This window comes from Falco peregrinus, chromosome 3 (assembly GCF_023634155.1).
Source record: "Falco peregrinus isolate bFalPer1 chromosome 3, bFalPer1.pri, whole genome shotgun sequence".
Classification (NCBI taxonomy): domain Eukaryota; kingdom Metazoa; phylum Chordata; class Aves; order Falconiformes; family Falconidae; genus Falco; species Falco peregrinus.
In genome coordinates, this window is record NC_073723.1 from 81,973,318 (window position 1) to 81,987,627 (window position 14,310).

The window sequence follows — 14,310 nt, forward strand, 5'->3', positions numbered from 1 at the left end:
TGCTTCCCAGGAAGCAGTCAAACATCTCCTGCTGATGGGAAGTAGAGAATAACATCCTTTGCTTCCACACACAACCTTTGCCATTGCTTTATTAAATTCCCTTTATGTTGACCGATGAGGGCCTTTTTCCATCTCATTTTCTCCTGAACTTGCCCAGCTGAAGAGGGGAGTGATAGGATGGCTTTGGTGGGCACCTGGCATCCAGCCAGGGTCAACTCACCACAGGGTGCCTGCATTTCTGCTAAAGTACTCCAGCTAGTGGGACAACAGGCCACATTTTGCTATGAAATTTGGGAATAAGAGAGGATGGCAAAGACAAAGAGCTAGACTGAAAAGAACCAGAAACTGCTGAAGAGCCGTTGACTTCTCATGCCTCCAGAAATTGAAGAAGATACTCTCTGAAAGGTATGCAAACATGAAAAGAAGGCTCAGACTTTTTTCACCACCCAGTTTTTAAGGTCTCTAGCTTAAAGTTTGTCTTGAAAAAAACTTGGAAGGAGAAAGCAAAGCTTAAAGTAAATGTGAATCGGGCCAATCATGCTAATGTAGCTGTCAAACAAGGGCCTACCGTTCTACCCTAAAGGAAGGACAGAAAGCCAAAAGTCCCCTCAAGGGACAAGAAGTTGAGACATGGATAAATTCTGGCCTATAACAATGGCAGACAGCAATTCCAAAACATTTCTATACAGCTTGCTTACATTGTCAAATGCATCTGCACTTAGTGCTGAATGCCGAGCTAATACAAAGCAGTGTAGCTTTGCTGCTTGTAAATGAGCTGCATCACTTTATACAGCTGACTGTCTGGGTGTCATAAGAATTCTACTTACTATGAATGTAAATGATCTAGCTATAAGTTGTAGCAACTTTCCCCACAGCTTCTGATCCTGTTTCCTTTATTGTGATTTGAGACCATCCTCTAAATAAACATCCTCATTAACACATTAAATTAACTGGAGAGCAAAGTTCAAGCAGAACAGTCTCTCATGCTCACCATGAAAAGGATGCAGAAAACATAGCATAAATATCCGCAGTTGCCAGTGAATTCAGTAGGAAACAGAGATGGTTCAAAAGTGTTTCTTCCTGCTACAAGATATCCTCACAAGGTACCCAAGTGTATTTCATCTCAGCATGTTGAACCCTCGTACTGTTTTCTCAGGTTGAGTGCAGAAGTGCTTCATTTTAGACACAGATCTGTCTCTTTCAGTTACTAGTGCAGACTACAAAGCATTTTAGGAATGCCATACGTCAGTTTAGCTTGCTAAGAAATCCTAATTGGCTTTTTTTTAACTTCAGTGATGGCAGGGAAAGAAAGATGTGCTTAGCAGTTGTAAGTATTTATGCCTTGGCACTATTAAACTGTATAGCCAGCTCTTAGATTGAATGTAGCTACAGAAGGATTGATATTGACATATAATACCTGTTTTTAATGTGTTGGGGAGAACCAAGACACTTGAAACTTCCATTGACCATAATAGCAAGCCGTGTGCAGAGGGCTTCACATTCTTCCATACTACAAAATCAAGTGGTGGGGGAAAAAAAAAGAATTAAAAGAATAATACTGAAAACAGAGAACATTATTTATACCTAACTTTAATTAAAGTGGAAGGAATCTGGACAGCTGCAAAAATGAGTACACAAGACCTTTCATTTTAAAAGCAACAGTCCAAATTGTAACCCTAATCAGTACATACCAAAGGTTACTACCACATGACAGGTAGAAAAGAGAGCCCTAAAATAGAATTTATGTTTTTATTCCAGAACCAATTGGAGAATTCTGGTCACAAAGGTTTTATTACTGCAGGCACATATCTCAGAAATGTAACTGTGAGAGCCATGAACTCTGTTATTCCCTGTACTATCTGTTTGTGGTCATTCTGAGCTGAAGGATAGAGGGAGAAGAATGAGGTAAGTTTGTTCAGCTTGCCTCTTGCATAGTACATATACTTAGAAAGTAGTTACCTATAGTCTGCAGGATAGAAGAAGGTACAAAACACTACAGTCTAAATGGAATTTAGGACATGGAAATGCAGCTGAATAGAAAAGCACGATCCTGTTAGATGCAATTGCTTCAGAAAATAAATAACTACTGCTTCAGATAATAAATAATAACTTTGATATGTAAAGCTTAGGGCAGATGGGCTGCCATTCTACATATTATACAGAATTGTGTGAGCAGTTCTTCCAAAGCATCACTTTTGACATAGGATACCAGTCAGGACAAATCCATCATTTCAAAGAGGAGTCAAAGTCGTTTGATGTTCCTGCAATTCACTGCATGCACTCCCCAACCCTTCTGAGATAGCTAAACAAGAGCTGTCTTGTGTACCTCAGCCATGTGCCTGATCGAATTAAAGTGCTTTTACTGAACAAGCATGGCAACTAAGTACCCTCCTAGGAACAATTTCCTTAAAACAGGACAGGAAAATGGTGTGAACAGCCAAAACACTACATTTAAGAGAGATGGGGAGAGGGCTTGCTAACACATCTTCCCAAAAATCAGGAAGTTAGCCGAGTCTCCTTGGGGTGCAGTAAGTCGTAATGCTCCCCTAGGTATAACACTCCCCAGCTGTGGCAAAATAACACAAATTTAGGCCTGTATGAACAGTTAATATAATCTCAGTCCTCAGTTTCTCAAAAAAAAAGCTTTTTCTCTGAGAATTAAGTATGATAGACATCCAAAACTAAGTTTTACACAGGAAATCATCTCTATACATTATGCACTTATTTGCTGATATGCATGAAGATTCACTTTGTAAGAAAAATCTCTTTACTTATACAAGTATTCTTTGAAAGAATCTCAAATAAATCTCCAATCTGGCCTTCAGCAGATAGTATATGTAGTATAAAATAACTTCTCCTTCCTCCGCCCTAGCACACAATGTCTTAATTAGAAATGAAATGTGTATACTATCACTGTACTCATATCTGCTTCCAGTCATTAATTTTTAGTAGCTAAATGAGTACTTAGTAACAATTTGATGAATTTTTTTTGTTTGTTTGTTTAGAGCATATTAGTAGTGAGACGACAGGTCTCTTCTGTTTAGGTGATGTTTGACAACTAAGGGTTCTTATCTGGACTGAAAAGTCAAAGCACACAGTTTACCAAAAATCAGTCAATTCACAATGCATAACTTGCATTCCCTAAATGAGTGAGCTGGTAAGCACTTGGGGGTCAAATACAGATATGTAATTTTCAAGATTCAGCTTTCATAAACAGAATACTAGAAACTTTTGAGAGCATTTTTCCATCAATAATTGAGCACATGTACAGAGACAACAAATACATTTTGAGAACCTCTGAAAAAATTTAGCAATTTCTAGAAGAGACTGAGGGAAGTTTTGCTGGGTTCTTTTAGTGATTCATCTATGCTTCAAGTCTCATTTGGTCAAAATATTACATTGCTGTTTTGATTGATGAGTTCTGTCCTCTCTGGGCATCATTTAAAGCCATTTTATGTATAATTATATATACTATACTATATTCCTTAAGGGAAACTTTTTATTCATTCCATTTTACTGTAGATTTTACAAAACAGTATCTTTTCTCCATTAAACTGATACACCAATGACCATATCAGAGAATTGACAAGATAACTAATGTGCATAGACTCTTCTAAGAGGACAAGAGTCACTCTACCATTTCCAGTAGTGCATACAGAGAATACCTGAGGTATCTGTCTTTAGGATGCCATGGCATACTCTTTTCATACACAGATGCAAAACAGAATCCTTAATAAAATTAGAAGAGGGCTTTTCACTCTCACCTCCATTTTTAAGGATTTGTAAAGTGAACAGCGACAAAAGGATAAGCTGGTGTTCCAAGCAAGAAGAGACACTGAAACATTGATTATAAAGAGCATAGAAAAGGAAAAATTCATTGCATCATTTCTTCTGTGACTGCAGCCTCCTTGAGCCACATTCTAATCCTTAAAAACTGAATATAAAAATTATTTAGAATTTACACAGGTTCAAGTTTCATGAGCAGGAAGGAACTGCATAAAATACCAAGACATATTTCACATATGATACCAGGGTGAGCATGCCTTCAGAATATGCTCTTCTGCTCTCAGTTGACAGCAGGTGAGAAGAAAGAACAGGAATATTCTGGTTGCTTAGATAAAGGTCTTACCTGTGGGATGTCAGTACAGCTGCACAGCCATCCTGAACTTCCTTCAGGATGGTTTTCCAAAGGTAGCGTTTAGAGCAGGGATCCATCCCAGAGCTGGGCTCATCCTATAAGAAAAATGAAAATGATGATAGAGCAGCACGGGAATAGCAGCTCCAGCCCAGCATGAAGAATTAACAAAATGCACAATAAAGTAATATATTTTTCTCAAAAAAGTTACATTTTCAGGAGGCCACTTTAAAGACACCATGATCACTTTTTTGCTTTAACACTATAGTTTAATTTCTAAATTTATAGAAGGCACTTTTAATTAATTTTGCATAGAAATAATATTTATATATATTATATAATTCTATATTAAACTATGTTATTCATAAATATACATATATGTGCTTAATAATAACATATATACACATATACCTTTTTGAATAGGAGAGAACTGCGGGTGTTTTTCCTTACTTTCTGGGAGGGTTTGGTGCCTGTTTTTCCCCTGCATGCACATCTGCCACGAGCACAAACAAATGGAGAAGTTGTGTAACTCCTGGCTGCCTGCGCTGCTCATCCCATAGCAAGATGTGGACAGGCAGATCATATGTTTGGAGTCAACATCCTCCAGCAGTTACTCCCAGAGTCCCTTTGAGGAAAACTCCAACCCACAGTGGGGAGAATCCACAGGATTAGATAATAACCCAATCAGTGCTGCTCAATGCAAACTGTCTGGCAAACCCATTTCCCACTTGGATGGCTTTCATGGAGAAAGAAGTGCAGCTACAAAAACTTATTTTCCCCTTCCTACCTAATCCTGCTGTCCTCACTAAATCAAATTTTGACTTCACCTACTCATGGAAGCAGAAGGAAGGATATTTGATTGCCAAAAGTAAATCTCTGTCACTACATTACTAGGGAGGAGAAAACTCTTCCAGTTGCTTTTTATACAATGGAATTTCATGAGAGTTATCAGCATCTGTTAGTGTTGTATTGCCTTAGCCAATGTATGGGCAGCAAGGAATCCCAGATGAAACTTGGAAGCAAAATTCTCAAGAAACAAAGCAAACAAAACATCCAGTTTGATGGCAGTTTTGTTGTTTAGCTACCAATGGAAGATGTGAAAGAGAAATCATTTCAATAGCCTTTATTTGTGCACAGCTAACAAAGAAAACATAAAAAGCAATAAAAATAAAGCAGCTCATGCTATTACTTAAATTTATATTTATGATCTTGGATGTAATCTAGTAGCAGATTCAGTGATTTACATTGGTGTGTTTGCTTGCAGACAAAAAAAGAGTGCCTTTTAAAATACTGAATAACTCTTTAAAATCTGCTAGCTTTCTAAAGCCAGCCAAATGTTTTAAAGCATTTAACATGTTTAGATATTTTTCTTTCATCTTGTCACTATATACACAATAGTCTGTGCCCTGTAGCAAGAAGTAGGCTGAAATGGATACTTGCAGTAGCATGCTGTCATAAAGGCATTAAAAACAGTTGGAGCATTTTCTAAGATTGGCAAAGCACTGATTTAAGATTATCTCCTCCTTTTACTAACTGAACCAGGGTCAGTTTAAGCATAAAATGTAAATAAAATAATTCAACTCAGAAATGAAGCAATGATAGGAAGTTAGAAGAAACAAAATGTGTCTGATCTTCTGAAACATGAACCATGTGAGAACACCAGTTTAATTTTGTTCTACTTAGTCCATCTCTTCTCGGAAGCACTAGCTTCCACCCCAGCTCTGGGAAGCTGATTCCCTCCCTCTGACAGTTTTGAAAGGTTTATTCCACTATTGAACTGGTTTAGCTCTTCCTGGACAAGTCTTAAGAAAGGGATGTCCAATCTTCTCTGGTAAAACAATAGGTAATGATAAGAAAGAGAATGCAGTGTCATAATGATGCAGTTCCCAAAGCTTTGTAATACCCTGATCTTCAATACAAGAGGCATTGTTTAAACTGGAAAGGCCAGTTTCAGGCTTAAATGAACAGTAGGATGCAAGCACCAAAACAACTTGTGATAAATAATTTAAATTAATATCATCCAGGAGTATTAGTTTGGTTGTGTGGTTTGTGAATCCAACAAAAATATAAGAACTAGCCAGATTTATGAAACATGACATGGCAAGGAATATGAATATCCTTCCTGAAAAAGACTGGTCAATAATTAATAACACCAGCTCCAAATTACTAATTAAAATTAGAATTTTCCTTCTTAAGGAAGCCAGTAGAACGTTCATATATATTTTTTCATCTTATATACAAAGTATAAAATATATAAAGCATTAATATATTTTGGATTAATTTTTTTTCTTCTTCTGAGTAAGGAAATCTTTAAAAAAATTGCGTATACATTTGGGCTATGTCAGGGGTCCTCAAACTACGGCCCATGGGCTGGATACGGCCCCCCAGGGTCCTCAATCTGGCCCCCGGTATTTACAGACACCCCCCTGCCCCCTCCCCTCCCCCCCCCCCCCCCCCCCCCCCCCCCCCGCTGGGGGTTGGGGGGAAACCAAGCAGCCGCAGATGGCTGCGGGCCACTTCATCTGCGCACCGCCCCCCTGGTTAAACAGTTTGAGGACCCCTGGGCTATGGGATGCTACAAATGTGGGTTTGTGTGTTTAGGACCAAAAAATAAAGAAAAAAAAAAAGGAAAGGAAAAACAACTTACAACTTCACTTTCTATCTTTGTGAGCACTGGAGAATGAAATAAGGAGTGTTGATACAGCAGAAGAGGACAGTTGTACATCCATGTATCAATTACTCCCTGACTGATCAGAAAATTACCTGATTTTCTTTAGAGCAACATACAAGACAGCAAAATTCAAAATAACCTATTTATCATAGGCACAGTATTACCTCTACTCACCAGTAAAAGTATTTGAGGTTTACCAACTAAAGCCACAGCAGTAGAGAGCTTCCTCTTTGTGCCAGCACTGTATGTTCTCACCAGTTGGTCAGCATGGGTGTTGAAGTGTAACTGGTTAACAAGGTCCTCTGCAACCTGTGGTTCAAAAATATGAAGGCCAGCAAAGATGAGCCAAATCAGGTAATGCTTGTGCTTAGGTTGAAAGAATACTCTGTTCATGCATATTAAGCAAATGTACATATTGTTTCCTTATTTACCCCTATTTGTTGCATACTATTACTTTTGAATCCTAGACACATACAAAAATCTGCTCTGGGACTCCTTAGTTCTCCACAAAGGATAAGTATTTTCTTATATATGTAATTTGGCTTTGTCATTGCTTGTAACAGTCATTTGCATTCATCTTGCATCGATGGGTCAGTGATCTACAATGTTCCTCATTTCTAATTCTCCAGTATTTATTTGATCGAACATCTTAGTAACTGAAAATTCAGGAGACAAAATTCTGTATCAGCCACAAAAAAGATGGAAATGACAGAAAAGCAAGTCACAGGTCAAGGATTTAGAGCTTCTTAAACACACAAGGTAATTTAGATTTAAATTCATGTACTTTTCTAACAACTGAGAGGAGAAAGTTGACCCTAGCTGATTTGGTTGTAATTGCTTAAATAAGTATGTGTGATCTGAGTAAGCAGGGCAGGGACATGAGCATACCTGAGACAATGTTCACGCTGTCCTCTATGGCCTTTCTTTACCTGTCAGAGACAGTCCTAATGTACAAGGCTCCCTCAAATACTGCTACTAGAGAATTTTTAATGTAGCAAGAGCCTTGCTCGACCTCCATCAGTTATCACTGCTGGACCACCCAGGGAGTCCTCATGCAAAAACATGATGGACACAATCATGGTTTTTTGCATCATGCACAAACATGATGGGAGCAAATTTTCTAATCACCACTGCCAGGTGCACCCTGCAAAGCAGCAGGTGTTTAGTGGCATGCTGCTGGGTGGCTGTATCATCAAAGGGTGATTTAATTTGTAATAGAGTCAGTATGTCTTCAACCTGGATGTACTACAGCCAGGAGATTCTTGTAAAACAAGTAGTTGTGTGGTGCTCTATAGTCTGAGATCAACAGCCAGAATATCCCCAGCAGTATAGTGCTTTCCTTTTGCTGCCTCTGCACTACCTTCGGCAAAAAGAAAGGTTGACTGGAAGGGTAAGTCAATCAGGGACAGCCTACAATTAATTCAGAAAATCTAATAGAAAAAATATATCATAAACTATATTGTGAATTAATATTCACCATCCATTTCAAATAAACTGCCATAAGCATAGTAATATTTTTATAAGACAGTTTTATCAAGATATTCATGACCCTTTTAGCAAGATTTTTCAGTGCTATGTACAAAAACAGGAGACAACTCTGAGACAGCAAGTTGTCTGTAAGCAGGAATAATGCTGCACTGGTGAAAATCTGCAGTATTCTAGTGTGGATCCTGGCACTGCTAGTAATAGTCGCTTGCATTCAGTATATGTTAATGTATAGCCTGACAGCAATGCATGTTCTTAGATAAAAGCTACAATTTATAAATATTGCTCTGACTACAGTAGATGCAGATAGTTAAAAAAAAAAATAAAAAGTAAACCACCCACAAGTAATTTTATACTGAAAAGCTAAAATCTGCTATTTTAGAGTTAATTCACAGTGGTTTACTTTTGTTTGAACGAAATAAACTATTGCTATATATCTGTAGAAATGCTGCAGATTCAAACATTCTGTGGCTTTAGAAATGGTCAAGCATCTAAGCTATATTCTGAGATATAATAGCCAAGCTTCTTGGGGTTTGGGGTTTTTTTTGTTTGTTTGTTTGGGGGGGGGGGGGGTGGTGTTTGTTTGTTTGGTTGGTTTCTTATTTTTCTAACTAGCAAACATAGGTCTCATTATATACTGAAATAGCCTGTAAAACGAACACCTCTAAAGCATATAGTAGACAGCTTATCCACTATACTAAACTGACTTGACTTTACTACCACTGGGAAGGCATGCATATTAGTGACAATATTATCCTCCTACAAATCCATCAACAATATACAGAGAATTGCACAGAAAAGCTCATAAAAAAATAAAACCAGAAAGTGAAAGATCACCATTGTGATCTCTGTTTACACCAAAATTAACACATATTGCAAAACTACAACAGGCTTCAAGGGTTACTAAACAACAAGAAAAAAAGAGGACTACATATCACAGCTGAAATATAATAATCACCATCCTTTAGCTATGGCCAGAACCACTATTTCTATATCACTGCTTTGAAATGTTATCAAAACTTTAAATCAGAAAAATGCCTTTCTTTGAAAGGGGCAATGAATGCCTCACAGGGAAGAATTTAGAAAGCCAAGGAACAGTCCCAGAGAGAAAAGAAAAAACATTCAAGCTAAGTCCCCAAGGAGACTCAATGAAGTATCAGGTATGAACACAATGTTCTTTGTAGGGAGCAACATTAAAAAGAATCGACTTTGCCAGATTTGCAATTCAAACATAGAATCCTCGCAACTATCTGGTATGTATTCAAGCATTCAGTGCATACATACTCATGACCACGCCATCTCCTGTTTTGTACTAATAGAGAAAGCCTGGCGAGTCCTCTGCCATGGGAATTTTGCAAGACAAGGTTTACTTAAGGTAGAAAGAGAGGGTTAAGAATCATTTCATAGTACCCACTTTGCTGCTGCTCGGACTGTATAGAGCTTCCAAGATAAACCTTGCAGATCATTGCAGTACACACTGCAGTCTGGCTTGATATCTAGATATGCTTCTTCGGAGCAAAACGTATCAAATTAGACCAGATTTGGAGTTGAATCACATCGGCAACATAAAGGCAGAAGGATTAGCCAGCTTTCTTACTCCTAATGGTTTCCCCGCTGCAACTAGAAGATCTATTCCTGCTATCCTCCTCAATCCTTTCATTTCAAAGGAGCTCTGCAGAGCATGCTTCAGCAAATATAAGATAGAGTTCATTCTTCTTTCAAGAGATGACCCCAAAACTTTCTCTCTTTTCTTTAATGTATATAATAAGACTTCCAGTAATAAGTCTTAATTTCATCAGTATGCCCTAAACAACAACACAGTCATTTGAATGAAATTATAAATATTATGTATTAGGTATATTGTGGAGGAGCCTGCACATCTCCATTATAACTTCATTTATCTGTATAACCAGTGGTACCTTGTGGCTTGTATCATATAGTATGCTATAAAGTAAAAATGAAAAACCCTCTTAAACTGCTTTAAATTAAATTCAGAATTGAACATGTGACAAATCTTCAAACAGATACATGCAATTATGCAAGAGATTTACAATTCTAATGGTTTCATTCCTTTAGTGCATATGAGATATATACACAAGCACCTTCTCTCCCTTCTTGTCAAATTCATCATGATGTTCTATTTCTGGTTTCAATTGCTTTCAGCAGTGAAGAGTGAGAAGATACATCAATTTATTTAGCAAGCTGGTAACATTGAGGCCAAGTTAAAAGACTCCATTATACACAAACATATATATTTTGAATGCACTTGAACCATAAATATGTTTTACCTATAGTCATGGCTGTAGTTATGTATTTAAACTCTTTCCTCCTCTCCCCTACCCCCATCCAGATTATAACAGATTTACATCTATCAACTAACGATTTCCCTATTTTCCAGTATTCCTTAAATATGTTTACTTTTCCTTCATCAAATCTAACATCTTTAGCAAAAGTTCTTTTTCGCAGATTAACTGGGACTAGTTCCTCTAGGTTTGGAACAGTCATTGGAATAAACCCTTCAATCTGTAAAGTCTACACCAAATCTTTCAATACTTTGTGGATTTCCTAAAGACTATATTCATTGCAGAAGAGGCAGTAAGGTAACTTGAATTTTTGCAAACATTTTTATTTGTGCTAAATATTGCATTAATAAAGTAGTCATTGTGTCCTCTATCCATCAGGGAACTGAAAAGCGCATCCACCCCACTGAAAAGCAGTAAGTGATGCTAATCATGTAGCCACTAATGATTTTTCACTCTCTCTGAAATTTACCATTAATATGCCAGTAAAAAATTAAGTAGTACTGAGAGTCATCAGTTAGTATGTGATCCACAAAAACCTGGAGTTAGTGAAGACTTAATCTAATAGAAGACTAGAAATGTGGTAGCATGTCCATCCTGACTTGACAGGTTGTATGCATCAGTGTACTGATCTGTGCATCATTTCTGACCAAATAAATACAATTTATATCTTCTTGGTATTTTTTTTTTACATATCCTTATAAAGCAAACCAAACCAAATACTGAAAATTAGTATCATACCTAGTACAAATGAAAAACACGGGATGAATTCTAGAGTCATCTGAAAAATAACTATACACTTCCAAAATAGTCATTCGTAGTGTCGGGTTCTGAGTGAGTAACTGCAGTGTAGATTGAACATCCTAGAGTAACAATAATTCATCAATTCCACACCAAACAGTATTCATTCTACATCAGAGTAAACTCGAAATTATTAGATTTCTTACACTAGGAAAGCATATACTCATGGTCAAACTTCCAGGGGAAAATAGTCCTTTATCCCAGAATCTTATAAAACTGTACACACTAATTCTGCTCGAAGTCCAAAAAAAGCAAACACACAAAGAATAAATGAATTTAAAAATTCCTTTTCCAGCAGCTACAGAATATAACATGTAAGGAAGTCAATGAGATTCCAGAGTAAGTGCAAAAATGTTCCTAGAGTTAACGTAAAGAGAAATCATGCTGACATTCTTACAGAAGTTGCCTCTGAAGGCCTGATGAAGCTTGTTTTGAGGTTTGCAACACAAGTTTTAATGCAAATGAGAGATGTCATTTAATGTTGTGTTAATATCCTACATTTTTTAACAAAGTGTATCCTGTCTTCTGGAACAAATTTAGATATTAAAACTCAATATATTAAATAAATAAAAATAAGAATTAAAAATACTAAGTTAAATTAGTACCTGTCTAAATAGTCCAAAAGCTCTACTCTAACTTTTCCAGTTTTGCAGTAAAAAGAAACTTTCAGAGCTAATTTGGGAAGTAAAGCAAAACTTCATGTTACATGAAGCTTAACATTGATAGCAAATGACCCATTTTTCTCCTCCTTTCCCATTCAGTTAATTACTGTTTTGGAACATTAAGTGCACTCAGCTTTATGTCAGGCACTTAACTCCTGCTGCTGATATATCTGTCTAGCAAAGGATTTGATCCTTGAAGTTAGTGCTTCAATAGATAACTTTAGCAGCAACACATCCTGTAAGTCGCCTGCCTGTTTACTAATTTATTAAAAAACAAATTGAATGTATGTTTCTTTCCACATCAAAACCATGTACTCTAGAATATATATGTGTGCATGCACATTAGCAGAAACACTGACTGGTAAACATTCAGAGGCAGGCTTGGAGCACCATATCATACGCAGGAGGGAATGAGAAAATAACAGCTTACATTTTCATACAGCTGGCTATTCCAAAGCATTCCCAGGCCTTATTTTCTTTATAGGCAACTAAAATGCACACTTTCTCCAGGCACCAGCCATTTCTGAGTTGAAACACAGCAGCTGTTCAACACTTCACAGCAGTGGCACACAGTCAGAAGGGCCTGCTAACAAAAATATTTGTTTTCCTCTGAGATAGCTGCATTTCAGTTTTTGATGAAGGTAAACCAGAGTAGTTAAATATTATTTGCAGGAGCCCTTTGATGCCTTGATCACAAACATATGGCAACAAAGTCTGCGTTGCAATCTTTGCAGACAAAAAATTAAGACAATGGAAGGAAGAACGGTCTCTATATCACTTGTGAAACTGAGGCACAGAAGGCTGCCTGTAAAGAATAGTCTAGAGTCTACACCTAGATCATCTAAGGTTCAGGATAACCAGAAGACTAACATCTATCTTCTCCTAGTGCACCGTAGTAATGTAAGTCACTTCTAAATAGCGCATAATTGATTTTGATCCACTTGAAGCAGGGCCCGTACGTGAATTACCACACTGTGTGAAGAACTGCTCCCCAAATGGGTTTGAAAACTGCCATTCCAGTAGCTGTGTGCTAATTTCCCACAGAATAGCTGGATCTGAACATAAAGTGAAAGCTTTTAGGTACACCAATTATTCCTAAAGACTGCTGCATCTGAAATGGGGTTTATGAATGCCAGATACTTCACAGAGAGCACTATTCTCACATTACCTACTGAGAAGGTATATGAAGCCAGGTTACCCTTGTTGCTTCTCACCAAATACAGGCATGAGGCTGCATTTGCAGTAGTATTCATTTACATATGCACATGCAGAGAGACACCCTGCAGGCACAGCATAGAAATCTGCTGATATCGTCCTGATCATCGCAATCTGGAAAAGTTCCCAGGCACCTGAGAAAAGCTCAGTGCTGCATGGGGCAATTTACTTATGAAATCCAGGTCCATAAGCACACCACAGATCTCTCTCCATTCTCAAGGTTCCACACAGCTCCTGATCCGGCTCCTTACCCTGCCAAGCAGTTGCTTCTGGGAGGCTAAATGACCTGAAGGAGTCACAAATCAAGCAGTGACAGCGGGATTCACAGGCACGTGCACACACACACACAGAGTCTCCTCTACTACTGGTGTTGACAGGGTTTGCGCAGAGTGTAAGATTAAAGCATTAATAGCCTGTTGTAACGCACAGATCAGTTCGCACTGCTTAAAGCTATCATCTCCAGTTGTCTGCAGATGAGGTATTATCAGAAAGAAGGTGTCTGCCAGTGCCACCTGAACAGCTTTTCCTCACACCTGTGAGTATTAAAGTAAAATAGCTAAGAGTCTGCTGATCAGTCAGAAAGGTGGCACAGGACTAAAAGCCCTACTCAGCTCTCACTCAAAGACACCGCTCTTGGCAATTTCAAGTCAGTTATAAAAGTAACTCTTTCAATAAGGCTGATGCAATTATTTTAATTGTAGAGAAGCCCTTCTTAGGCTCATTCCTACTCAGTTTCTTTCTCAGAGGACCACCATTCACCAGGGTTTATGTGCTTTAGCTTATTCACAAATGGGCAGTATGCTTAGTCTATGCTCTGGAGAGGGCTTGGTGAGAGTAACACTGTATGTATATGACCCAATGTTATATAAGCGAGTCCCTTGAAATTTAATTAAAACTATGTACTTCTACCATTCAGATTCTTCTGAAATCTCCACTCTTCTTAGGGTGTCTTAAAAACTGTTTCATTTATAGTACACGGTGTACCATTTGGGCATATGCATTTTCTTACGAAAATAAGAAGACAGAAAAGTTTAAAAACCA

General features: G+C 37.7%; 1 protein-coding gene across 2 annotated transcripts in view; it reads right to left on the reverse strand.

Moving 5' to 3' along the window:
• ABCA13 (ATP binding cassette subfamily A member 13) overlaps positions 1–14,310 on the reverse strand; it is a 210,957-nt gene that overhangs the window by 28,700 nt on the left and 167,947 nt on the right. For both annotated transcript variants that reach the window (XM_055800569.1, XM_055800568.1), the window contains exons 56-58: positions 6,981–7,115; positions 4,130–4,233; positions 1,418–1,510 (exon numbers count right to left, since the gene is read on the reverse strand). In XM_055800569.1, the coding sequence (XP_055656544.1) occupies positions 1,418–1,510; positions 4,130–4,233; positions 6,981–7,115 (332 nt within the window). The remainder of the gene's footprint in view (positions 1–1,417; positions 1,511–4,129; positions 4,234–6,980; positions 7,116–14,310) is intronic.